Source organism: Capra hircus, chromosome 8, assembly GCF_001704415.2.
Source record: "Capra hircus breed San Clemente chromosome 8, ASM170441v1, whole genome shotgun sequence".
Lineage (NCBI taxonomy): Eukaryota > Metazoa > Chordata > Mammalia > Artiodactyla > Bovidae > Capra > Capra hircus.
Window position 1 is genome coordinate 96,529,441 of NC_030815.1, and position 27,843 is coordinate 96,557,283.

The following is a 27,843-nucleotide window of genomic DNA, read 5'->3' on the forward strand; positions in this document are numbered from 1 at the left end:
CTTGAGAACAGATAGATGTATAAAGATACAGAGATCCAGATGAATGTGTATACTGTCAAAAATAAAACGTGCAAAAGACGTAGCAATTGGTTCTAAACTGAGGTTTACTTGCTTTTCTAGTAAAATGATGTGTTGAGTGTGTTGCTCATTACATTCTTCCACGAGTAGCTTTAGGTGATTTTGTGTGGTGGAGAGAATATATACAAGAAACTAAAAGACTATGGGATGTATTTTCAGTCACAGAAGTTCATTAAACAAAACTGGACTCCTAAATTCTGCCTGCAAAGCTTGTAAACTTCAGGAATGTCTCTGAAGATGTCAGACTGTTATCATTTCATGGACTGGACAGAATACTAGTTCAGCAGAAAGGATCCCTAAAATCAAATAAACCATTCCACTGAAGAACGAAACTCTCAAGTGCCCTGGATTTACACTGCTGTGTTTATCCTCAGAATGTGAAGGTGAAATAGAAAAGGAGTGACATCAATACTTTCATTTTTTCTCTTTTTATTTGTTTTAGCACCTTCATTTTTCAGGTGTCACAGAATCTTGTCTTCCTCGATCTTTTTCTTTGCACCAGTGAACAAAGAATCTTACTTAGAATCTCTTGGAATCTAAAGTAAACAGTAGAGGCTATTTGGAATTTTAGTTTTTCATCCTTCAACTCCCCCTTTTTTTTTTTCTATCTCATAAAGTCTTCTCGAGGTGGACTATTCTGTCCTTTCAATCTCTCTCTATGTTCCTCCCTCTCTCTCACACACACACACACGAATGAAATTATGTGTCAGTAATGCCGTCTATTAGCAATGCTGGTGCAAGATGAAGATGTAGCATTTCTAGGAACCTTGAAGTTGTGAAAAAAGCCAAACCTCACACTTCTCACATTTGGAAAACCACACATATATTTTTTCTTTGAAGAAAGTTTAAGTATCTGCAATACCTTGTTAGTGTTCTTTATGATTCTGAAGTCTCTTTGCTAGTTTAAGGAACATAAAAATATATTATCTCTAACATGGTTTGCTCGTAAAATTGTCATGTTAGCTATATTAAATTTAGAAGGATAGTCTATTCAGGCAATACACATTCACTAATTGAATTTACTTTGAAATGTTTTTAATTTTTTATACAAATGGAGCCTCAGGCGGCTGAACTCTAAGGAACTCGTATCTCTTACTTTTTGTCATTTTGAAGGAAGCGGCAGAACATTCAGCTTAGGAGGAATAGCCAATGTTTTACTTATTCCAGTAAAATTGTTCCACTCTCTGGACCAGTGAAATCCATGATGGCAAAAAAAAGTTACATCGAATATTTGTTTCCAGCAAAGGAAATAAGAAATAAAAGAAGAACCTTCGCTGACTCCAAACCATAAAATACACTTTAGGCCATGCTTTTTTGGACTGGGTTTACTTTCTGAACTAAGTACTAGCATTCTAGCTTTATCACCTCCATGGGTTCCTGCAAGCTGAAGTCTTTTCAAAAGATTGTCATTTCATCTCTGCTCTCCCTCGTGTTAGTTGCTTCTGAATTTGTCAACTCTAGACCTGCTTCTTTCATGTATTTTAGAAGACCAAAAATATCAGAGGTAGATGAGCAAAAGGTGTGGTAATTTTTCAGAGGGATGTGCCTGGCAGAACCATAGATGGTATTTCTCAAGTAGGTATTTGGAAATGTTCTTAGCCTGTAACCTTTGGAATAGTCCACTAAAGTCTCCTGCCAGTGGGACTTCCCTAATGATCCAGTGGTTAAGACTTGACCTTCCAATGTAAGGGGTAAGGGTTTGATCCTTGATCCTTGAGCTAAGATACCACATGCCTTATGACCAAAAAAGTAGAATATAAACACCAGAAACCATATTGTAACAAATTCAAGAAAGACTTTAAAAATGGGACACATCAAAAAAAAAAATCTTAAAAATGCATACATTTGTTGCTGTTCAGTCTCCCAGTCATGTCTGACTCTTTGCAACCCCATGGACTGCAGCACACCAGACCTCCCTGTCCCTCACCATCTCCCAAAGGTTGCCCAAGTTCTTGTCCATTGCCTCGGTGACGCCATCCAGCCATCTCATCCTCTGATGCCCTCTTCTCCTTCTGCCCTCAATCTTTCCCAGTCATCAGGGACTTTTCCAATGAGTCAGCTGTTCTCATCAGATGACCAAAATATTGGAGCTTCAGCTTCAGTCCTCCCAATGAGTATTCAGGGTTCATTTCCTTTCGTATTGACTGGTTTGATCTCCTTGCTGTCCAAGGGACTCAGTCTTTCCTGCAACACAGTTCGAAGGGAATGGCAAACCACCCCAGTATACTTGCCATGAGAACCTCATTAACTGTATAAAACACAAAAAGATAAGCACCGAAAGATGAGTTTCCCAGGTTGGACGGTGTCCAATATGCTATTGGGGATGAGCAGAGGACAATATACTTACATACGTACATAAAAAATAAAGTATCCAGCCAAAATGAATGGCCTCTGCTTCCAAACTTGCGTAGAACTTTCCTTCTTCGTCTATTCAGGCATGTGTTCATGCAGCCTCAGCTTGTAATTAACTCTTAACATGATTCTGTCTTGCCACTGGGTGCAACATTCTTAAAATGAAAGCCACAGTGTTTACGTCTCTTTCCTTCTCAAATCTCACCATGGTGCCCTGCATATAATTAAGTCTCCACTAGCTGGTTGCTAAATAAATCAATAAGTGAAATCACTTTTCAGATGAGAAATTTGAAGTATCCTGTTTGTCCAAATAACCAGAACATGGCAGCAGCAGCATCTTGGCCTCTGGATTTCGAGTTCTGGAGATTGGCAACAGCTCAGTTGGCCAACAACAAAGTTCTTTGACTTTTAACGATGCCTTTCACTTGGCTTTCTTGAGTGCTTGTGACTGGGGTTGTGCTGAGACTCTCAAAATGATTGATTTCGTCTGAACTTTTGCTAAGTCAGGTCTGGCAACAGCGTGTTTTCTGTTCTAACTCAATGATCGCAAAAGAAAGTAGGTACTCTCCTTGACGTCTATGCGCCATACCCTTCCGGTCCTTTACCAGCCTTCATTCTTACTGTCCTTGTCCTTAAAATGGTTTTTACTTTTGAAGAAAATATTCTCAAAAGATTCTTCCTGCTTCATCCCATCAAACTTTGGAATGAACATTATTGTCGCAGTACTTTTTTCTCCCTTATTCTTGTGTTCAGCCAGTGTCCCATGGATAATTTGTACATGTTTTGTAAGCAGTTTTGCATTTCAACAGATGATCTGTATTCTAATGGGGAAAGCGGGAGCTGTGTCACCTGAAGGTGTGAGTTCAAACCTGGCCTATCACTTAACTCATTTTGTGTTCTGTTTGCCTCATCTACAAATATGGAAGATGACACATAGCTTGCAGAATGATCATAAGGGTTACGTGATATGTGTAAAAATGACTGTATTAATTTTTAGCATACAATTATTTGGTAAGGATTAGAATACAGCCCTGGGGTTTCTTTGGAAGGAATGATGCTAAAGCTGAAACTCCAGTACTTTGGCCACCTCATGCGAAGAGTTGACTCATTGGAAAAGACTCTGATGCTGGGAGGGATTGGGGGCAGGAAGAGAAGGGGACGACAGAGGATGAGATGGCTGGATGGCATCACCGACTCGATGGACGTGAGTCTGAGTAAACTCTGGGAGTTGGTGATGGACAGGGAGGCCTGGCATGCTGCAATTCATGGGGTCGCAAAGAGTCGGACACGACTGAGCGACTGAACTAAACTGAGAACAAAATCTTTTAGAAAAATGTCCAGTTTTATTAGCAAGCAAATTTATACCTTGGCATACAATATTATGAAGTCCTTTATACTTTATACTTTATGATTGCCTCTGGTAAATTCAGTAACATGTGTCAACTAGATGACTGGCCTTATACTCTGCACTGAGCCTATAAAACTAAATAAGAAATGGTTGCTACCCTGGAAGAGTTTATAAGCAAGCAAGTGAGATGAGCTTAAACAGAGTCACAGCCAGCATGGTAAGTACTGGATAAAAGTTTCTATCAAATAGAAGGGCAGCATACTTGCTTAGCAAGTGTGCCATGACTCATCTTTCATAGAACCTTAATATACCAGGCTGCTTTCTAGAAGCTTTTCCAAGAGCTCTGATTGAAAGGCTCATTGAGAATTCACGACTTTTACCTGCGTCTTTGACCATCTCCTGGTAAGATTCGTAGAGACAACACTTTGCTGAACCTTTGTCCCACTGCTTCCTTTCCCTCATTCCCATTCTGACTTTCAGAGACAGGCAAAGAAGATCCACTGGGGAAGCCACCTGAAAGCCTAAGTCAGGGGTGGGCGAACGCTGGCCCGTGGACCAAAATCAGAACCACTGCCTATTTATATGGTCTGACAGCCAAGAATGGTTTTGATATTTTTTAATAGGTTGACAAAAATCAAAAGAGTAATATTTCGTGACATGTGAAATTACATGAAATTCAAATTTCAATGTCCCTAAGTACAGTTTCCTGGGAACACAGTCACGCTCATCCATTTCCGTATTATCTGTGACTGCTTTCAAGATAGAGGATAATTGAGTAGTTGTGACAAGGCTGTGTGGTCCAGAAAGCCTAAGAAGACTTGCTCAACTGGCCTTTGGCAGAAAAATTTTCTGGCCTGGGCCATAAGTCCTTTAAAGTCTTTGTAACTACATATTCTCAGTTTGTGACTGACATGGTCATTTCTGATGTCAGAGGCAGTTTTTCCATGTTCTCTGCTGTCACTTCTTCTAGAAGTAAGAAGTTCGCTTGGCCTTTCTCCTTAACATGAGCACGCACCGTTAGGTAATGTGCGCACCCTGCTCGGGTGTCTCTTTTTCAATGTACAAGTGTTAAAAGTCGCTAGGAGGGGGCCTCTGGCAAGGTTAAGTAGATTTTTCTTCATCATCATCTCCTCCACTTGATGTCTGCTAGGCAACCTGTAGATGAGAGCGCCCAGTGTCATTCTTCCCTTTACAAGCAAGTTTATATCAGTCTTTCCTGCAAAACTGGTTTGTCCCCCAGGACAGTATGAAAATGCACGTGCAACTTGGTTATATTTGTAAATCGCATAACACTCCTCTCCTCTTAGAAGTAAGAACTCAAATTCTTAGAAGAATTCTTAGAAGTAAGAATTAGTATGGAAATTCCTCTGCTAAGGACAGATCAAAACCATTTTGCTGACTGGCTAACAAGCAACTAACAGACAAATGTAGTGCTGCAGCTTGAGCATCCAGCGTGAGCGTGGAAGGGTGTGCAGTGTCCCCACTTCAGTGTGAAGGGGAACAGGTTTTGCTGCTCATTGGCACTTCATCTCACTTCCTTACTAGACAAGTTTTCACACAGTTCTGCGTGAGTAGCCCTCACAGGTGACTTTGGGTTCATGGACATTCACAAATCCCTTTACTGTCTTGAGTGATTATGTATTTGAACAGTCTACCCTTCAAAAGCGTGGATAGCTTCTTCTGCCTTCAGAAGGCTCCAAGCAGCCAGGTTCTAGAACGCACACTCAGCCTTGCTCTCTTTCTCCCTCTGTTGTGGCCCTTTTGGGAAACAAGGTGATAAATTGCTTCTCATCTCCAAAGAAAAAAAGTGAATGTCCCTCCATAGGTCTTCTGGCCCATTAAGAAGTTGGTCAGATACCCACTAGTTTTTGGGTCCAGAAAGTACTGATCATGTACCAGTATGAACGTTTTAGAAGCCAACTTAGAAATATATTGGAACTGTAATACAAAATCTATATATCATTTGACTTTGACACAATTTCATGTCTAAGAATTTAGCCTATAAAATCTAAACATGAAAGAAACGTTTATATACTGTAAGTCTTACTACTGTGTTTTTTTTAGATTAATCTATTTTTTAAAAATTTATATTGGAGTGTAGTTGAATTACAATGTATTAATTTCAGGTGTATAGCAGAGTGGTTCAAATATATATATATATATATACACACATATATACATATATATCCATTATTTTTCAGATTATTTCCCCACATAGGTTATTACAGAATATCCCCTGTGATATACAGTAGGTCCTTATTAGTTATCTGCTTTCTATATAGTAGTGTGTATATATCAATCCCAATCTCCCCATTATCCCTACCCCTCTCCCCCCCATTACTGAAGTTTGTATTATACATCTATAACCCTATTTCTGTTTTGTAAATATGTTCATTTGTGCCATTTTTTTAAGATTCCACATATAAGCGATACCGTATGATAAATGTCTTCCTCTGACTTACTTCACTGAGTGTGATGATTTGTGGGTCCATCCATGTTGTTACAAATGGCATTTTCCTTCATTTTTCTATGGCTAAGTAGTACATGGTGGTTTAGTTGCTAAGTCGTGTCCTACTCTAGTGACCCCATGGACTGTAGCCTGCCAGGCTCCCCTGTCCGTGGGATTCTCCAGGCAAGAATACTGAAGTGGGTTGCCATTTCCTTCTCCAGGGGATCTTCCCAACCCAGGAATTGATCCTGGGTCTCCATCATTGCAGGCAAATACTTTACCGACTGAGCTATGAGGGAAGCCCAAGTAGTATATATGTATCGCATATTCTGTGTTCATTTCTCTGTCAGTGGACATTTAGCCTGCTTCCATTTCTTGGTTATTGTAAACAGTACTGCACTGAACGTTGAGGTACATGTATCTTTTCAAATTATGATTTTCTTCAGATTTATGCCCAGGAGTGGGGTTGCTGAGTCATTTTTAGCTTTAAGGAACCTCTATAGTGTTCTCTTCTGTTAGGTCTATACCATTTAATAGTATGAACCTAACAGAAGCAGAAGATATTAAGAAATACACAGAAAAACTATACAAAAAGATCTTCATGACCCAGATAACCACAATGGTGTGATCACTTTCCTAGAACCAGACATCCTGGAATGCAGAGTCAAGTGGGCCTTAGGAAGCATCACTCTGAACAAAGCTAGTGTAGGTGATGGAATTCCAGTTGAGCTATTTTCAAATCCTAAAAGATGATGCTGTGAAAGTGCTGCATTCAACATGCCAGCAAATTTGGTAAACTCAGCAGTGGGCACAGGACTGGAAAAGGTCAGTTTTCATTCCAATCCCAAAGAAGGGCAATGACAAAGACTATTCAAACTATCACACAACAATCGCACTCATCTCACATGCTAGAAAAGTAATGCTTAAAATTCTCCAAGCCAGGCTTCAACTGTACGTGAACCATGAATTTCCAGGAGTTCAAGCTGGAATTAGAAAAGACAGAGGAACCAGAGATCAAATTGCCAACATCCACTGGATCATAGAAAAAGCAAGAGAGTTCCAGAAAAACATCTACTTCTGCTTTATTGATTACACCAAAGCCTTTGACTGTGTAGATCACAACAAACTGTGGAAAATTCTGAAAGAGATCGGAATACCAGACCACCTTACCTGCCTCCTGAGAAATCTGTATTCAGGTCAAGAAGCAACAGTTAGAATTGGACATGGAACAACAGATTGGTTCCAAATCGGGAAAGGAGTACGTCAAGGCTGTATATTGTCACCCTGCTTGTTTAACTTATATGCCGAGTGCATCATGTGAAATGCTGGGCTGGATGAAGCACAAAATGAAATCAGGATTGCCGGGAGAAACATCAATAACCTCAGATATGCAGATGACACCACCCTTATGGCAGAAAGTGAAGAGGAACTGGAGAGCCTCTTGATGAAAGTGACAGAGGAGAGTGAAAAAGATGGCTTAAAACTCAGCATTCAAAAAACTAAGATCATGGCATCTGGTCCCATCACTTCATGGCATGTAGATGGGGAAACACTGGAAATAGTGACAGACTTTATTTGCTTGGGCTCCAAAATCACTGCAGATAGTGAGTGCAGCCATGAGATTAAAAGACACTTGCTCCTTGGAAGGAAAGTTGTGATCAACCTCGACAGCATATTCAAAAGCAAAGACATTACTTTGCTGACAGATGTCCGTCTAGTCAAAGCTATGGTTTTTCCAGTAGTCATGTATGGATGTGAAAGTGGACTATAAAGAAAGCTGAACGCTGAAGAATTAATGCTTTTGAACTGTGGTGTTGGAGAAGACTCCTGAGTCCCTTGGACTTACAAGGAGATCCAACCAGTCCATCCTAAAGGAAATCAGTCCTAAATATTCATTGGAAAGACTGATGCTGAAACTGGAGCTCCAATACTTTGGACACCTGATGCGAAGAACTGACTCACTGGCAAAGACCCTGATGCTGGGAAAGATAGAAGGCAGAAGGAGAATGGGACCACAGAGGATGAGATGGTTGAATGGCATCACCAACTCGATGGACATGAGTTTGAGCAAGCTTCAGGAGCTGGTGGTGGACAGGGAAGCCTGGTGTGCTTGCAGTCCATAGGGTGGCAAAGAGTTGGATACGACTGAGCGACTGAACTGAACTGACTGATATTGTTCTCTATAGTGGTTGTACCAATTTACATCCTCACCAACAGTGTAGGAAGTTTCCCTTTTCTCTACTCCTTCTCCCGCACATGTTGTTTATAGACATTTTTGGTGGGAGCCCACACCATGCAGCATGTGAGATCTTAGTTTCCCAACCAGAGCTCAAACCTGTGTCTCCTACTGTGGAAACTTAGGGAGTCTTAACCACCAGACTGCCAGGGAAGTCCCGACTTGTAAACTCTTTAATGATGACCATTCTGACCAGTATGAAGTGATACATAATTATTGTTACAATTTGCATTTCTCTAATAATTAGCAATGTTGAGCATCTTCTAATATATTTATTGGCCATATGTCTTCTTTGGAGAAATGTCTATTTAGATCTTGTGTCCACTTGGGTTTTTTGGTTTCTTGATATTGAGCTGTATGAGCTGTTTATATATTTTAGGCATTACTCCCTCATTGGTCACATCGTTTTCAAATATTTTCTCCCATTCTGTGGGTTGTCTTTTCATATCATTGATGATTTCCTTTGCTGTACAAAACATTTTGAGTTTCATTAGGTCCCTTTTTTTTTTTAATTTCCCTTGGATAGAAAAATACTGCTGTGATTTATGTCGAAGAGTATTTTGCCTATGTTTTAATCTTAGAGTTTTATAGTATCCAGTCTTATATTTAGGTTTTTAATCCATTTTGAGTTTAAGAGTTGACTCATTGGAAAAGACTCTGATGCTGGGAGGGATTGGGGGCAGAAGGAGAAGGGGATGACCGAGGATGAGGTGGCTGGATGGCATCACAGACTCGATGGACGTGAGTCTGAGTGAACTCCAGGAGATGGTGATGAACAGGGAGGCCTGGTGTGCTGTGATTCATGGGGTCTCAAAGAGTCAGACACGACTGAGCGACTGAACTGAACTGAGTTTATTTTTGTGTATGATGTTAGAGAATGTTCTAATTTCATTCTTTTACGTATAGCTGTCCAGTTTTCCCAGTACTACTTATTGACTCAGTTCAGTTCAGTCCCTTAGTCATGTCCAGCTCTTTGCGATCCCATGGACTGCAAGCACACCAGGCTTCCCTGTCCATCACCAGCTCCCAGAGCTCGCTCAAACTCATGTCCATCGAGTTGGTGAGGCCATCCAACCACCTCATCCTCTGTCATACCCTTCTGCTCCTGCCTTCTATCTTTCCCAGCATCAGGGTCTTTGCCAGTGAGTCAGTTCTTCACATCAGGTGGCCAAAGTACTGGAGTTTCAGCTTCAGCATCAGTCCTTCCAGTGAATATTCTGGACTGATCTCCTGTAGCATTGACTGGTTTGATCTCCTTGAAGTCCAAGGGACTCTCAAGAGTCTTCTCCAACACCACAGTTCAAAAGCATCAATTCTTCTGTGCTCAGCTTTCTTCACAGTCCAACTCTCACATCCATACATGACTATTGGAAAAATCATAGCTTTGACTGGATGGACCTTTGTCAGCAAAGCAATGTCTCTGATTTTTAGTACACTGTCTTGGTTGGTCATAGGTTTTCTTCCAAGGAGCTAGCATCTTTTAATTTTATGGCGGCACTCACCACCTGCAGTGATTTTGGAGCCTCCTCCCCCAAATAAAGTCTCTTACTATTTCTATTGTTTTCCCATCTATTTGCCATGAAGTGATGGGACCAGATGCCATGAACGTAGTTTTCTGAATGTTGAGTTTTAAGCCAACTTTTTCCTCTCTTCTTTCACTTTCATCAAGAGGCCCTTCAGTTCTTATTCACTTTCTGTCTTAAAAGTGGTATCGCCTGCGTATCTGAAGTTACTGATATTTCTCCTGGCAGTCTTCATTCCAGCTTCTGCTCCATCAAGCCCAGCATTTCTCATGATATACTCTGCATATAAGTTAAATAATCAGGGTGAAAATATACCACCTTGATGTACTCCTTTCCCGATTTGGAAACAGTCTGTTGTTCCATGTCCCATTCTTACTGTTGCTTCTTGACCTGCATACAGGTTTCTCAGGAGGCAGATAAATTTTCCAATTTGTTGTGATCCATACAATCAAAGGTTTTCGTGTAGTCAGTAAAGCAGAAGTACTTGCTTTACTTCATGCTTTTTCTTTCAGAACTCTCTTCCTCTTTTGATGATCCAACGGATGTTGGCAATTTGATCTCTGGTTCTTCTGCCTTTTCTAAATCCTGCTTTAACATCTGGGAGTTCACAGTTCATGTACTGTTGAAGCCTGGCTTGGAGAATTTTGAGCATTACTTTGCTAGCATGTGAGATGAGTGCAATTGTTGTGTGATAGTTTGAACATTCTTTGTCGTTGCCTTTCTTTGGGATTGGAATAAAAACTGACCTTTTCTAGTCCTGTGCCCACTGCTGAGTTTTCCAAATTTGCTGGCATATTGAGTGCAGCACTTTCACAGCATCATCTTTTAGGATTTGAAATAGCTCAACTGGAATTCCATCACCTCCACAAGCTTTGTTCGTAGTGATGCTTCCTAAGGCCCACTTGACTTCGGATTCCAGGATGTCCGTTTCTAGGAAAGTGATCACACCATTGTGGTTATCTGGGTCATGAAGATCTTTTTGTATAGTTTTTCTGTGTATTCTTGCCACCTCTTGTTAGTATCTTTTACTTCTGTTAGGTCCATACCATTTCTGTCCTTTATTGTGCCTGTCTTTGCATGAAAAGTTCTCTTGGTATCACTGATTTTCTTGAAGAAATTTCTAGTCTTTCTGATTCTGTTGTTATCTCTCCCTGCTATTCTTTGGAGCTGTGCATTCAAATGATTGTATCTTTCCTCTTCTCCATTGCCTTTCACTTCTCTTCTATTTTCAGCTATTTGTAAGGCCTCCTCAGACAACCATTTTGCCTTTTTGCATTTCTTTTCTTGGGAATGGTCTTGATCACTGCCTCCTGTACAGTGTTACAAACCTCCATCCATAGTTCTTCAGCCACTCTGTCAAATCTAATCCTTTGAATCTATTTTTCACTTCCATTGCATAATTATAAGGGATTTGATTTAGGTCATACCTGAATACTCTAGTGGTTTTCCTACTTTCTTCAATTTAAGTCTCAATTTGGTAATAAGGAGTTCATGATCTGAGCCACAGTCAGCTCCTCTGTTTTTGCTGACTATCCAGAGCTTCTCCATCTTTGGCTGCAAAGAATATAATCAGTCTGATTTCAGTATTGACCGTCTGGTGATGTCCATGTGGAGAGTCTTCTCTTGTGTTGTTGGAAGAGGGTGTTTCCTATAACCAGTGCATTCTCTTGGCAAAACTCTGTTAGTCTTTGCCCTGCTTCTTTTGTGCTCCAAGGCCAAATTTGCCTGTTACCTCAGGTATCTCTTGATTTGCTACTTTTGCGTTTCAGTCCCCTGTAATGAAAAGGACATCTTTTTTGGGTGTTTGTTAGTTCTAGAAGGTCTTCTAGATCTTCATAGAATTGTTCAACTTCAGCTTCTTCAGCTACTGGTCGGGGTATAGACCTGGATTACCGTGATATTGAATGATCATCTGTGAATAGAGAACAGAGATACAGAAATATGACAGCTTCTTCACAGGTACTATGTATAGGTTGTTGGATTTTAAATGAGTTTTTTTCTGTTTGCTAATTTTTCATTGTATATATTTATGGGAAAGAAAACTATATTAAATGAAAATGCAGACACCTAGTAATTAGGAGGTGAGAACCGTGCCCACTTCAGTCTGGACACCTCGCTGGCCAGTGCAGATCTGGCTCAGCCGCGGGGTGTCTGTCTTCATGGAGTTTGTTCTGTTGGGGAGACAGGCCAGAAGATGTTAATTACTGAGTTTATTTTTAATTGAAATGTAGTTAATTTACAACATTGTGTTAGTTTCAGATGTACAGCAAAGTGATTCAGTTACACATATATATATTCTTTGCTATCATAGGTTATTACAGGATACTGACTACAGTTCCCTGGGCTATGTAAAAGGGGAGGGTAGGGGAGGCTGTTGTGGAAGCCTTGAGCAAGGATATTTAACCAAGGAGGAATTGAGGGAATGTCCACCAGATGCAGTGACCTTGGAGCGAGACTGGTATGTTAGGCTGAGGAGGAACCACATCAGGGAGGCAGGCTGGACAGAGTTTCACCCGGAAGTTACGGCCTGTGTAGAAAGAGGCCCAAAATCAAGAGATTGGCCTGTTCCAGGAATCTCAATAAGTTTGGGATTGTGGGAGCAAAGGGGAGTCAGCTTAAGAGAGAGGGTGGGCCAGAATGTAAGATGATAATCAGACACATAAACCATAATAAGAAATTGGGGGTTTATCCTCAGGGCAAGCAGAGATTGACATGAGCAGGTTTAATTAAAAAAAAAAAAAAATTCTCCATTCAACCGCACTGGACGGATAGATATAAGAGGTGGTAAGAATGTACACAGGGAATCTGGCAGGAGGGAGGGAAGGGACAGAGGCTCAGAAATGCAGCCGGAAGGCTTCCTTTTGTATGAAGATGAATCCTAGATTGCTAGTTTGGAGATTAAAGGTATAGTAAGAACTCAACCCTATAAAGAATTTTTAATTTAAAATCTTCTAATTACATAGCAAAAAAAAATCATTTTTATTTTTAAACAAAGATTTTAGAAATCTTTAGGACAAATACATCCTAGGTGAGCCCCTTGGGTGAATGTTATACCGTGAAAATGTCACGCACTCCTAAAATTGTGCAAAATCCAAAATGCTAACAGTTTTCCTGTAAAAGGAGAAGAAAGAGGAAGGCGGAAAAGAAAAAATAACATTTGGTTTGGTGACAGATCTCCTTCTGTCACTCTGAGTTCCTTGATAGGCACAGGGCCTGGCACACGGCAGGGCCGCTGGGAGTCCTGAATGAATGAATCAGTGAATGAATGAGCCCAAACTGCTGGATTAAGGAAGGCACTTGGTGATTGTTTTTGGCCTTTCTCAGTCTCATTATTGTTGTTTCCTGGCAGTGCCCACCTCTCCTGCCCATTCCACATGCCTGTAGCTGACCTGGCTGAAAGTGGGGAGAAAGTGATTGGAAAAGGCTGCCCCTTTAAGTACCAATCATTTCAAAATATTTTTTCTTTGCGTAATTCAGAATTAGGCCAGTTGGAATCTTGCCTCCTTTTCCTAAAAAAAAAAAACTGGCAACCCAGAAAACTTTTATTCAGATATTTGTCATAAATGCTATTTGATTAAAATGTAGACTTTGTGGTAAAACATAACTTCATAAATATGCATTTATGATGCTTCTTATACACATTTCCAAAAGCCAGAATTGGAAAAGGCCACATTCCCAGAAAGGGAAAGGGAAACCACAATTTGGTGAACTGTTGTGTTTCGGATACTATGCTGACCCTCTTTATCGACACAGACAAGGACACTGAGGCCATGTATGTTCAGAGTCCTGTGGTTCATGGCAAACCCTAAACTTGAACTCAGCTCTGTCTGACTTCAAAGCTCCTGCTCCTTGTGCCCTCCCTTTTTGCTTGTTATAAAAATAAATATTTTAAAAATCTATATAGGTCTGTAGGCATGAGGACAGTAGATAAAACCCTAATTAGAAAGGCAATCTAAGCAAAAGTCCTTTGCTTGACTGGTACCGTGAACTCTTAGAGGGAAGGAAGAGGAAGAAAGATTCTAACTGGGCTTCCTCCTCTTCACCATACTCTTCACCGTAGTCTGTTCAATTGCTCAGTCGTGTCTGACTCTTTGCGACCCCGTGAACTGCAGCACGCCAGGTTTCCCTGCCCTTTACTATCTCCTGGAGTTTGCTCAAACTCATGTCCATTGAGTCAGTGATGCCGTTCAATCTTAATCTAATCATTTTTAAAACTTTTTTTCATGAGCAAACAGGAATTTGCCTTCCCTCAGGGTTTCGTGCTGTGATCAGTGAAGACCTCTTTTCCACCCTCATGCTGAGCTGTTTTCCAAGTCAACTGATTTCATTCTTAGAGTTGTATCAGTGGATTGTTTCTCTAAGAGAGCTTTATATCTCGAGTTTTCTTCCTCGTTTGCAACGCTGCCGACCCGACCCCCACCCTCACCCCCCGCGCACACGCATGGCGTTGTGGGGACACGTATTACGCTTTCTCACAGGACTGTCTGCCGGCCCTTATACTCTGAGGCTCTCTGTCGGGCATTTGTCCCAGTTGATGATGTTTCCATCTGCCAGGCATATGGAATTGGTGGTGCTCAGCACATCTTTGTTCCAGGCTGGTCCCAGGGAACATTTTGGAACCGTCTTGTAAATTCTCCTTATCATCTCCTGCACCCTCATTACGTGCTATCTCGACTGTAGCAGCTATGGAAATCTGCCTTGGAGTCTAATTAATGAAGTCTGTCTTCCCTCTTCAACTCAAAACTCTATGCCTCTGGAGGCCAGAAGTGGGTCTCATTTATCTTCATGGGCCCCTCCCTTGGCCCCCACCAGGGAAAGCATGGAACCCATCACCGTGCTGGTCTGAGTCATCTTGTTGGCTTGGCTTCTGTGCATGCAACTGAAGAAGTTTGGAAAACAGATTAATTGAAGAGGGGGACTTTGTGTGCTACCATTGTTATGAGAACCCCAAATAGAATATCCCCACGGAGTTTTCACGGGGTGAGTTTTTATTTCTCTTGGATGATATTTTTGAAGCCAGTTTGGAGTCCCACATTATTCTAACCGCATTTTATGTAAACACAAATCAGCCACAGTTAACACTTTAAAAGAGTTTTTAGGGATTTGTCATCTAGATTTTTCTCAGATAATGCCAGCTGTGATGAACAGGCTGTGGTCAGCCTCAGAAACAGTAGAACACTAAATAATAACAATACTGTCTGACACTTAAACTGGAGTTAGGAATTGAGCAACTGTCATTTGGTCAAAGCTGGGACAGCCCCACAGCCCTCCAGGTTGTGGTGGAAATGTTGGGACTCTCCCTGCCGGTTTTCAGGTTACTTACAGAGCCACTTTCCGTCTAGATATATTTGAAATTTGGGCTTCCCTGGTGGCTCTGATGGTAAAGAATCTGTCTGCCTGTGCAGGACACATGAGTTCACTCACTGGGTCAGGAAGATCTCCTGGAGGAGGAGATGGCAACCCATGCCTGTATTTTGACCTGGAGAATTCCATGGACAGAGGAGCCTGGCAGGTCACAGTCCGTGGGGGTCACAGAGAGTCAGACACGACTGAGCAACTCACACACACACATGAAAGGTACATCCTTGAAATAAAGCCAAAAAACGTTTATTGGACATCTATTCTATACCTCAGGCTTCATGAGACTTGATTTCCGGCTAACTACACTTCACATTTCTAACTAAATTTGGTCAGGAAGGTCCAGTATTGACAGTGCCAGTGAAAATGAACATGGGAGCAGAAGACAGATGTGCCTGTAAGAGGGTCAAAATGAAGATAAGGACCACTTAGGCACTGGTGTAATTTGGTCCTGGTTCTAAAAACACAGCCATAGGAAAAGGACACTGGACAGCTCTGTCCTCCAGGGAGAATGGCGTTCGGTTGAGGTTTGTGATTCCACTGTTTCTGGGTCTTTTTCAGGTAAGCCGAAACTTTGAGCTGGTTGGACGGGTTAACTTGGATCAGCTGGAGCAGATGAAGGAGAAGATGGAGAGCTCTAGCAGTGACGATGAAGACAAGGAAGAAGAGATGAACAGCAAGGCTGATGACAGAGGTTGGTCCCGTCCCTGCCCCCTGAGCCCCAGATGGCATCCAGCCTGGCCGTGGGGAGACAGAAGGGAGGCAGAAGGTTGTTGGAGGAGGAACAGAAGGAATGATCCTTCTTCGTTAAGTAGCAGAACAGACTGGCTGCAACACGTCAGGGGCCATGTCTTTGTAAACTATTACCAGCTAGAGAAACTCCAAGGAAAACAGACGTTTTCTCTTTAACTGTAGATATACATTTGTTAAAAAATACATGGCGATGATTTGTTTTTATTCAGGAAAACTGTTATCTGGGGAATCTGCAGAGTAAGGACAGACAGCAAGATGGATGGCCCTGTAAAAGCTATCGAGGAATGTAAATGAATTTCCAGTTGAATGCATATTTAAAATTGCTGCTGCTGGGGTGGATTTTGCTGGGGATGGGGGGAGGGAGCCACAGACGGCTTGAGCCTGAGGTCCGAACCCCTCCACGTGTCCTTCTGCATGGCCTTCCTCTTAACCCTCTGGCTTCCTGCTTTTGCTTTGTAAAGAGAGAGAGAGGAGACCGGTGGCATTTGACAGTCTTTACAGGGGATAGTAGGCAAAGTTTTGAGGGACTTTTCGTACTTTTTTCAACTTTCTGTGATTCCATAATTATTTTCAAAATGAAGTTTTTTGAAGTATATTTAGTTGTAGACATACATTTACATGATCTAGAGTTGGTATTCTGTATTGTTGAACATAGAATATTGTGGAAAAACCAAGATGCTACATAAAGAATATAGGTTGGGCTATCTTACTGTAGTTATTGCAGACCTGTCAAAAGCACATGGATAACCTAAACCTGAGAAATAAATACGATGTCATCCCACTGAAGAGGAGAATGGTATCAGTTGCCATTGCGGAACATCATTATGGGCCAAGCCCAGTGTCAGCGGCTTTTATTTAATCTTATATACGGTTAGAGGGCTCTGCAGTTGGTCTCTATGGATTTGGCTCCCAGTTCTGCTGCTTTTTAGTTATATGACTTTGGGTAAATTATTTTATTTCCTGCCCATTCATCATCCTAATAATAACAACTTCCTAGGGTCACTTCCTTAGGGTCACGTAAATCTTAAATGAGATGGCACACAAATATTATTAGTCCAGTTACTGGAACACAGTCACCGCTTAATGATAAAACCCTGCAGTGTAGATGGCATTAATTGACATTTTACAAGTAGGGAAGTAGAAGCTCAGAATATGTAAGAGCGTGTTCAAAGTTAAAACGAAAACACTGGAGGTTGGGTTTAAGTCTTCTGGCTCCAAAGGAAAATGTCTTTACATACTATACCACGTCCCCTACCCTTTGTGGATATTCTTCACTGATGGGAACCTGGCCCTGAATTCTGTCAATTCAGTGGTCTTTGGAGCCTCATTGTAAGGCTTCCTTTTGTGGAATTTCTTGGTTTTTCTTCCTAGTTAGTCTGCCAGCCTAGAAAGCCGACTTGGTCATTTTCTTCCAAGGTTCTCCCTCTTCGTTTTCCTGATGTTTCCTGACTTCCACCCCATCCCTCCATGTTTTATCTCTGCTATAGCAGGAAACCACAGCTAAGTGATGATCCAGTTTGGCTTCTGAACCCCCGTGCCTGTGGTCAATGGGTAAATAGAGCACCCACACCATATAGACTGATTGCCCTTGTAAAGTTATGACTTTTATTAGTAGGGGGCACAGTGATCTATTTCTTACAACGGCTGTGATTCAAGAAGCATGGGTTTTAAATTTTCTCTTCCTTCTTTCTTAAAAAGCATTTCACAAGTATGTCCTTAGTGATGAATGCTTTAGCGTCGTCTGTGCACTGTTACCGGAGTTCTCAAAGAGGAAGCACGTGGCAGAGGGCGCATGGGCTCCTTGTCTCCACAGGGCTCTGTGCCCCATCATTCCTCCCCAGGAAATGAATTATCCCTCATTGGAGACCATGACTTTTTAATCTCTAGAACCAAGCATGCATGGTTTTACAGGTTATAAGCATTGCAGAGGCAAGAAGCCCTGTTAGTCCTCCCCTTCCCAGTGCCACGTCCAAAATAATAGCATAGACGATGAGAAGGAAGAGAGGGCACCTAAATGTGCATGGCACCAGCCACGTTTCCTTGGCCGCCCAGCTGCCCCCTCGCACGGGCACTGTGGCATCAGACCAGCTCAGCTCAGTTTGCCTGAGAAGAACTTCATGGTGTCTGATCGCTTCTCCCTAGAAAGCACAGCCTCCACATTCATGAGCCTTAACCGCATGGGGAGAAAAGACTGGGGGGTGGAGAAGCCCGTGTTCCTCTCTGAGGGTGGGGGATTTACATGAGTAACTTCCAGTCACGTTACTGGGGGAAACCTTCCCGACCCCCTCGTCGATTCTTGAAAGAACAGCCTCCTTTGTCTCATGGCCTTGGAATCAGTTTTCCACCATCTAGGTGTATTCTTGCCAACAAGAAGAAACGGCACACAGTAGCCTCGGGGTGTTTTTGCCAGACGTTCTGTCTTCCAGGAGTAGAGAGAGCGGGAGGTGGCGTTAGCACAGCTCTGGGGCTAATGGAAGCCGTTTGCTGTGTGACAGGTAATGATTGGCCTCCTCCTTTGAGGATGAAACAGCATGAGCCGTTGGAGAGAATAGATGGTTGGTTTCATGTTTCCTCAGGGTAAGCAAGTGAGTGTGCCAGGAGCAGGCCCCCTCGTTGGCAGCAGAGACCCTCGTCAGGCGCTCCGTTCCGGGGGCTCATGTCCTTGGGGCTACCCCGTTGCCAGCGTGCCTTCCCAACACAGGAAGGCCTGGTCAAGCCTGACCAAGGCCACACGGCAGGTCCTGCTTCAGAAGGCAGCTCGGAGGGACTTTGAAAGGGAGGAATCCAGGCCTGAAGAAATCAAAATGCGCCCAAGCAGTGTCCTCCCCACCCCCTCTCATTATGCAGTTGGGAGGAGTCAGGAAGGCATTCTGTTGATTTCTTGCCCAAGATAATCCCTGCTAAGGAATTAATGCGCAGAGCAGATGGTGCTGTCTCATTTCCAATGAAAAGAATCAAGGAAGATAGTCTGTGCAATTATTTTTAATGGCTTGTGTGGTGATCTTCTTAATTTGTGAGAAAATGTTTCATCTTTTGTTCGAACTGGCCCCATTCACAGTGCTTTTTGTGCTGCAGATGAAGGCAGCTCAGAGACACCTAGCCTGTTAACATCATCCTGAGGATTTTATTTTTCTATTAGATGGAATATTTCAACCAGGAGACACCTTCCTGTAACACCTCGTGAGTCCAGGCACATGGTGATCAGAGGGGCAGAGATGAGCAGCGTTTGTCTGTGAGCCCTCACTCTTCAGCATGGCTGCAGAGCCGTCTAGGTCCTGCTGTTTATTACCCACGTGAAGATCTGGCCCTCTGTGCTATAATGAAAGACATATGGGCTTGGGACCCAGGATAACACAAAGGCCATATAAGCTCTCCTCTTTGAGGTTGCCAGGAGGCGGGGCCTCCAAACAATTAGCCAGTCAGTCCCCATTTAGCAGGCCCCTCAGGGCCGTGAGGAAGTAAAATGATAGTCGGCACTTGGTTACAACAGACCTGTCCAGAAAGGCGTCTGCACATCCCCATGTTCAAGAATACACCGATGGAGGGCAGCTGGCCAGAACCCCTTACTAGCTGAGGACGTGCTTTCACATTCCCGTCTCCCCGTCGTCCGGGATCCGCGTTCCTGCTTTTGGGTGTCATTTAGTGCTTGCAGCCACCCTGGGAGGTGCAGATTAAGATATCCATGGCAGAGGGCCACAAGTGGTGAGCCCTCGGCTTTCCCTGGAATGTGTGGAAACCTTGAGGTCTTCCTACAACGTGACCTGGCCTTGGGGCTTTCAGGAGCCTATGTTCTTATTAGTGAGTGGAGAAAAACTGTGTTAAATAGGAAATGAATAGGTGCTAAACTGTGAGGCACCAAGACAGCGCCACAGGAGGGAGAGGTGTGATAGAAGAAAACGCTCAGACGCCATTGCAATGAACAGAAGGGGTTCTTAAGACAAACTCGGGTTATTGGTGAAACAGTTTGAAACAGTTGAGAGGTGAACAGAGGTGGGGGTGCCTAGGGCGTGGGAACAGTTCTCGAGAGTTTCAAGAAACAATCCTTTGGTGAAAGGCCAGCAGGAGAAAGAGTAAGGAATCTGGAAATGGGAGGAGGCTCCTAATGAACGTTGACGTCTCTTCTGCCCCTCCAGCTCACAGGTAATACGCCTGCTTTCTCCTCACAGATCTCTTGAGATTTTCTGACCACGGGGCTGCTATCAACACTGAGAAGCGTTTTCCGTGTGAATTTTGCGGACGGGCGTTTTCCCAGGGCTCTGAGTGGGAAAGGCACGTGCTGAGACACGGCATGTAAGTCCCGTGAAGGCCTTCGCTCATCGTGCGAGGTGGCGGTGGCTCCCGACAATGCGTAGACCCCTCTGTGTCACACTTCCGGGTCCGGGAGGAGAGGCAGTTGGTCACGAACTGGGTTTCTCCCTTTCCGCTGGTTTTTAAAATGGTCACCCAGACACGAGTCACAGGAGGAGAGATCGTCTTTACGAATGACAGATCCTGCTCAAGCCCTCGTGTAGAAGTATAGCGCTCTCTCCAGCCCGTGTCCCTTCAGCTTTCGTTAGCATGACGTTCTCTGTAGAGCGTGGACCGGGGTCCAGAGATCTGGCTTCTGTTCCTGCCTCTGTGATGACTCACTCCCCGAGTGGCCTTGAACCTTCCCACGCACCTCTTGGTGCCTTCAATGCTCTGCCTCGGGGACAGAGCCCGCTTCTGCCTGCCTCCCAGGTAGGTGGGAGCACACCTGCAGAACACTCCTAAGACCCTTGAACATAACACTGTCCCCTAGACAAGGCACTTCCAGGCCAGCAGACGCTGGGATAGCCTAGGAGTTGGTCCCTTAAGCAGAAAATGCCCCAGAAATAGGTAGTATCTAAACTTCAGAGAATGTAACTAAGCTTCCCAGAATATAACGAGGATGAGACATGGGTCTCATCTTCAGGTTCTTGCTTTTTGTTCATTTCTGTGGGTCTTTCCGTTACCTCTTTAATCCCCGAGTTGCGCTTTTAGTCCTGATAGGTATAGCAAATCTGCATTTTCTAGGTTCCTCTGATAGATCTGAGCATAAGACAGTTCTTGCCATGACCACTTACGACTGTATTGTTCCCAGTATAGGAGGGAACTTAAGATCATTATGTTGCTCTAGAAGCAAAGAATGATGTAATCAAAACATGGTATAATAATGGATAGGGCTTCCCTGCTGGCTCAGATGTTAAAGAATCCTCTGTCTGCAATGCAGGAGACCCAGGTTTGATCCCTGGGTTGGGAAGATCCCCTGGAGAAGGAAATGGCAACCCACTCCAGTACTCTTGCCTGGAGAATCCCATGGACAGAGGAGCCTGGCAGGCTACAGTCCACGAGGTCGCAGAGAGTCAGACATGACTAAGCGACCAACGTTTTCACTTTCTTTTCATTTTTATAGGTTCAGATTTTTAATAAGATACCAGAAATATATGAGCTGAATATAACAGATAGCAGGGATAAGTCACTCACAGTCCAGTCAATTTGTCTGTGGCACTTGTAAGACCCCCAAGACCTTTTTAGGATCAGAGATATAGGAATATAAAAAAATAATTTTTTTTAGCTAGGAAAAAATACATATACTCACCTGTCACTCCCATGAATGTTTTCCCAGGGCATTGAATGACACCAAGCAGGTGAGCCGAGAAGAAACCCACCTGAAGGGTAACATGGAGGACAGTATTAAGATGCCCTCTATAGAGGAAAAGGAAGATGATGGAACAATCGGGATAGACTTTTCCTTAAAGAACGAACCAGTAGCCATCTGTGTCGTAGCTGCTGACAAATCTCTCCTGGAGAATGCAGAGGCCAAAAAAGAATAAGCATTTGGTGAAATTCTTAATCACCCCTTACTTGAACCATGATGAAAAAGAAAAGTGGGAGGGCCAGCTTGGGCTGAGAAGGGGGGGACAGAAAAGAGAAGACAGAACAAAGCTGCTTTTTAGGACTGAACAATCTATTTTCAAAGCACTGGTACCTGTGTGAGTGAGTATGTAAATTAAAGTTATTTAAATGGTTGGAATATGTGGCTCCTTTTCCATCACTACATCTTTCCTTCCGGATCTTCATCGTGGAAGTTTCGTTTGTTTTGGAAGCACCGGAAGCACCTCCCTTGCACACCTGTGCACTATGGTGGTCTTGGACAGTATGTGGAAGCAGAAGCTCCGTGACAGTAGAAGACTTCTCTTAGGGGAACAACTTTTTGACGCACAAGTTTTGGTGCGTTTTTATAGTTTTAATACCTTAAGCTTTTTCAAGACCTAACTGCAGCCGCTTTGGGAAAAAACAAACAGAAAAAAACAAAAACAAAAAAAAAAAACAGAAAACAAAAAAAAAACTGCTTTGCATAAAACAGTCACCTGTTTCCTAGTACCTCAAACTTAACCAAGGGAATTCTCTGCATTTGTACGTACTACCTGTCGTCATTGTGGTTAAATGTAGAGAGAACTGCTGGGCAAGATGGTGAATGGAGAAAAAAAAAAAAAAGAGTTTTAAAGAAAGGAACACAAATTGTGCTTAAAATCCCCACGTGGGTTTTATTTCTTAAAATACTGTGATTTTTTTAATTATTTTAGTAAAAAACAAGACAAAAAAAAAGAAACAGACTTTAATTATTAGATAAATGTTTGTGAATTGTCATCCTTTATTCCAGGTAAGCTGTTTATTAGTGTTCCACTATAATTTAGACTTTGGTAGATTTCATGTGAGCTAATTTTAAGGTGACTTTGGAGTTTTGTTTGCCACATGTTTATTTTCTATCAGTTTGAGTGTTACAAACACAGCACAATTCAGTTTTCATATCAATTGGTTTTTGTGTGTGTGTTGTTATTGTTGTTTTGATTGGGGGGCAAGGGAGATTTAGTTTTTTGTGAATAGGAATGTTTTTATTTTAAACATGGAAATAACAAAGAAGTTAACGTTTTTTTAATTTAACTAAAGAACCAAACTCTTCGGCACCTCTATGCAGCTTGTGGGCCAGACGAGGAAGTCCTCTTCACCCTTTTGTTGCTGTCCAATTTACACATTTTCCGTCTCACACAAATAATCTCTGTTAGGATGGGCTGGCTTTTGTGTGCGATTTCTAAATCTGTGTTCTGTTTTTGTTGGCATCGTGGGGTTTTTTTGGGGGGGTGGGAGGGAGGATTCTCATTTATTTTTCAGGACAAGGGGATGTGTCAAATTCCATCCCTTTGGTGAGAGTGTTCAAGAAATACTTATATCCTACAAGGAGCCTGGAGAACTACTTTTTTTTTTTTAATCTAGCTGCCAGCTGCTCTGTTTCCCCATATTAGCTTTTTCAGGAGGGAGCAGCTTAGACTAAATCTCAGTCTACATTTATAATACGTTCTGATTGTGAACAAAGGGTTTTGTTCCAAAAAAGTAGAACTTTCCTTGAATCCTAGGTTTTAGAAGCCTGTGTGTGAGAGAGCTTGGATGTGTGTATGTGGACATGTGTGTGTGTGTGTGTGTGTGTGTGTGTGTGTGTGTGAGTCCTTTGGTTTTCATGGGTTTTTTTGTTTGTTTGTTTTTTTAACTTGGAAGGGTTGGGGGAGGGGGGAGAAAGGGAAGGGAATTGCTGAGATGACAGTGTCCCACACAGCTTCAAATAAAATCCATGGAAAGATACTGCATTTGTGGAATAAGTGCTTACTTGAAAAGCATGTTCTTCTTTTATTTTCTTGCTGTTAAGAATTTTTCTTTGTGGGTGTTTGTTTTAATTTTTTTTTTTTTTAGGGATGGGGGCCATCATGTGGAAACCAGAATATGGGAAAGTGTGAACTATCTAGACAAAGATTCATTTTGTGTCCATATTTGTTTTTAATTGGCCTCATTTCAAATGTGCTAAACAGTTCCATACCTGGATTGGGTGTTTGTAATGGTTACCAAAAAAGCAAAAAAAAAAAAAAAAAAAAAAAAGGAAGAAAAAAGGAAAGAAAAAAGGAAAAAAAGAAAATAATTGTGACATGCTTTTATCACTACTTTATTTTTCAAATAACATGTAAATATTGTAATCCATTGGATTTTGTTTTGCTAACCTGTTAATAAAAATATGGGACCATTATCCTTTTAACAAGGCTAGAATGTCATTTTTTTTTCTTTTTTTCAAACATATACCTGATATTTTGTGGCCGCACATTTTGGATGCATTATTATAATTCTGTTGACTGTAATGACATAGAATTTACAACATTTTTTTTGTTTAATTTATACAGAGGACATTTTTTTTTCAGAGCTTGAGAGAAGAAAATAAATAGCAAATGATAACCTATTGACTCCGATAATCAGTGTTTCCCAAAACTTGATAAAAGATAGGGAGATCCTGAGTTCTTGAAGCCAAGGGTTTAAAAAAAATAAAAAAAAAAAAAACCAACAAAAAACACACAAGTAGGTTATTCAAGTTGTTTGCAACATACATTTTGTAATGAAATGTGAGAAATTAATAAAGAATTTTTTTCACATGTGTCTATGTGCATCTGTTGGAAATCATTTACAGATATGACTACACATATGAAATGTAGAAATTATACAGCATTGCTTTTCCAATACATGTGCATGAGAGCTATTTCAAACCATTGAATCAAAACCATTATGAAAAGCAAAGGTGACTTTAAGGTGAGGTATGAGCTGGGATTTTTAAGTGTTAAGATTTCTGCATCAGATATTTATAACCAACTGGGGGAATTTTATGAAGGGGATGTTTTCTGTCAAAAATGGGAATCAGGGACTTCCCTGGCAGTCCAGCGATAAAGACTCCAAGCTCCCAATGCGGGGGCCGTGGGCACATGGGTTTGATCCCTGATTGAGGAGCTAAGAGCCCACAAACTGCACGGCATGGCCAAAAAGAAAAGTGTGAATCAAAGTGGTGTATGACTGGCAACCCACTCCAGTGTTCTTGCCTGGAGAATCCCAGGGACGGAGGAGCCTGATGGGCTGCCGCCTATGGGGTCGCACAGAGTCGGACACGACTGAAGCAACTTAGCAGCAGCAGCAGCAGCAGCATGAACTTTCAGGAGGAGGAAATGCCAGTGACTGAACATCATCTGGGGACCCTGAACCCGTGAGCACAGTTATTTTCCTCTAACTGCAAGTCACAACCATTGCCACAAACTATCTTACTATGCATCCCGCACCAGTAATTATCATCATTAACTTATTCTTTGAACTACCCTGTTATAAATCAAAGGAAAAATTAATAGTCATGAAACCTAGAAGAGTAAATTAAAATCAACAGCACTGATTTCTAATCTCAAAGCTGTTGTACACCGTCTGCCCTCATCAGTGTTAAGAATGGCTTACATCCAGAGCCCATTGTAAACGTCTGATTTTCACCCTTCCTTCTTTATCATCTTCACAAAGATTTTAGGAGACTTACAAGAGAGCATAAAACCCAGTTAGAGAAAACAAAGTTAGGTAAATCAAGACCCACAGGGGAAATGACTGAATAGCAAAACCATGTAGAGAATTGGCAAAAATGCACTCCATGAGACCATACATATGCTATGTACTTGGCTCTGAGCTTCCTGGGAGGCATGGCATAAAAGGCTAATCCAGAAGCAATTTTAGTAACATTGAATGTTCAAGAAACAATTCAACCTTTTCTAGGATTTCAGGTAAAAAAGTTTCTTCTATGTGTTTTCCTACAGGAGAGAAAGTGATCTAATGGACTTGTTCGTTGTAAAATATAGTTATTCCTTTTGTGAAAGTGAAAGTCACATCCGACTCTTTGTGACCCCACAGACTGTACAGTCCCTGGAATTCTCCAGGCCCAAATACTGGAGTGGGTAGCCTTTCCCTTCTCCAGGGGATCTTCCCAACCCAGGGATCAAACCCAGGTCTCCCACATTGCAGGAGGATTCTTTACCAGCTGAGCCACAAGGGAAGCTCAAGAATACTGGAGTGGGTAGCCTGTCCCTTCTCCAGGAGATCTTCCAGACCCAGGAATCAAACCGGGGTCTCCTACATTACAGATGGATGCTTTACCAATTGAGCTATGAGGGAAGCCCATTCGTAGCCTCCATCAAATATTTAATGAACATTGTTTTTATTAAGTTCATGTCTAATCCATACTCCCACTTGGTTTTATGTAGAGGAAGTGGAATATACTGAAAAATTAATCATGGTAGGACCTGTAACAAGACAACTGCCTAGCTCTATAGAGTTAGTTAAGTTAGTTTTTAACACACATTTCCAGTGAGGGTCAGTGGGAATGCCTTTCCATCTAGTGTCTCAGGAATCCAAGCTCCTCCATCTGATGTTGCTGCCATCTCAACCCTTGAATCCTGGAGTCATTGCTGAGAGCTTGGAGATGGTCTACCCACTCAAATGCCTCATCCAGGAAGTAGCACCCACTTCCAGTCTTGCTTCCTGGGCTAGCCCTGGTCATGCAACTGACCCCACCTACCCAAAGGGGCTAGAAAGTGTGTGGTTTGTCTACCAACGTGCCCAGGAAAGACTCAAGCTGGCAACCTCTATAGTAATCAGGAGCTTACAGAAGCGTTCCTTTGGAAACAGAAGGGAAGATAGACACCCTCTATTTATTGAATAGAAAGTTGCTAAAGTTTACATGCCATAACTAAGACCAAGGGTGGTCAAATATTTTTTTTAAAGAAGGAAAACATGGGATGCTGGTCCCATCACCCATGCACTTCACCTGTATTTTTGAGCAAATGTTTGGTGCTAGCCACTGGGTAGCAACAAACAAAACAGAGGTGGCGCTTGTCTTCCAAGAGCTCACAAATGGTGAGGACAGAGATGCAATGTGAGAGAAATGCCTGCCACTGAAGGTGTTAGGACACGCAGGACTGTTAGGCTCCCATTGGGAAGGATTTGAGGGGAAAGATAGCCTCAACTGAATACGCTGTCTATATTCAGAAGCACACAATTTGGTTCAGGGAGGCATATAAGGAATTGGTTACTCAGTTGGCTCAGACAGTAAAGAATCTGCCTGCAATGCAGCAGACCTGGGTTCGAACCCAGGAAAGATCCCCTGGAGAAGGGAATGGCAACCCACTCCAGTATTCTTGCCTGGAGAACCATGGAGTGGAGTCTGGTGGGCTACAGTCCATGGGGTCGCAAAGTCAGACATGACTGAGTGACTAAACACACATATATTTGGTGAGTCTTCGTCCCTAGCCATAACAAAGATTCCTACAGGATATGCTGTTTCTTTGTAACTATCCAAATTTCAGGGCCAAAGGGTCTGATAGGGGACAATACTAGATGGTAGGGACTAATAATGAGACCCTTCAAAGTATTGTGCTCATCATTTCCTGGAAGTGTCAGTTTTTTCTCCAAACATCCTGCCCAGCACATAGCCTTCCCTCTGCCTTCAGTATTGAACTTTTCTTTACTGGAAATTACCTATCCCTTTATGACTCAGCCTAAGTGTAACTTCTGATGTGAAGCCTTCTCCTTCCCTGAATTCCTACAGGTCATAGACAGTCACCCTACTTATCACCTGTCCCCTGTCTTAATAAACATTTATTGGAGAGTCTTCGCCTTTTTTCCCCACCCCCAACTCTGACAAAAGTCTCAGAGACACATTGCTGTCAGATGCTAGATGCAGCTAGCCTTTTTAAATTCAAATATATTCCTGTTGATACCAAGTGTTAGCTCTCATCTGATTTGGCATCAATGTTACATTTTCCTTCAGAGCTTGAGATTGCTTTTTTAAATATCTAAGTAAAAATATGCAGCTTGGTAGATGAAAAATATCTTTGTCTGAAACTCTAGG

The 27,843-nt window shown here is 42.3% G+C and overlaps 1 protein-coding gene across 1 annotated transcript in view; it reads left to right on the forward strand.

The window, feature by feature from the left end:
- The window catches only part of ZNF462 (zinc finger protein 462), a 152,584-nt gene extending 130,004 nt beyond the window's left edge, over window positions 1-22,580 (forward strand). The window contains exons 11-13 of the mRNA XM_018052556.1: window positions 15,906-16,038; window positions 20,264-20,387; window positions 21,724-22,580. Of these exons, the coding sequence (XP_017908045.1) occupies window positions 15,906-16,038; window positions 20,264-20,387; window positions 21,724-21,931 (465 nt within the window). The 3' untranslated portion in view covers window positions 21,932-22,580. The remainder of the gene's footprint in view (window positions 1-15,905; window positions 16,039-20,263; window positions 20,388-21,723) is intronic.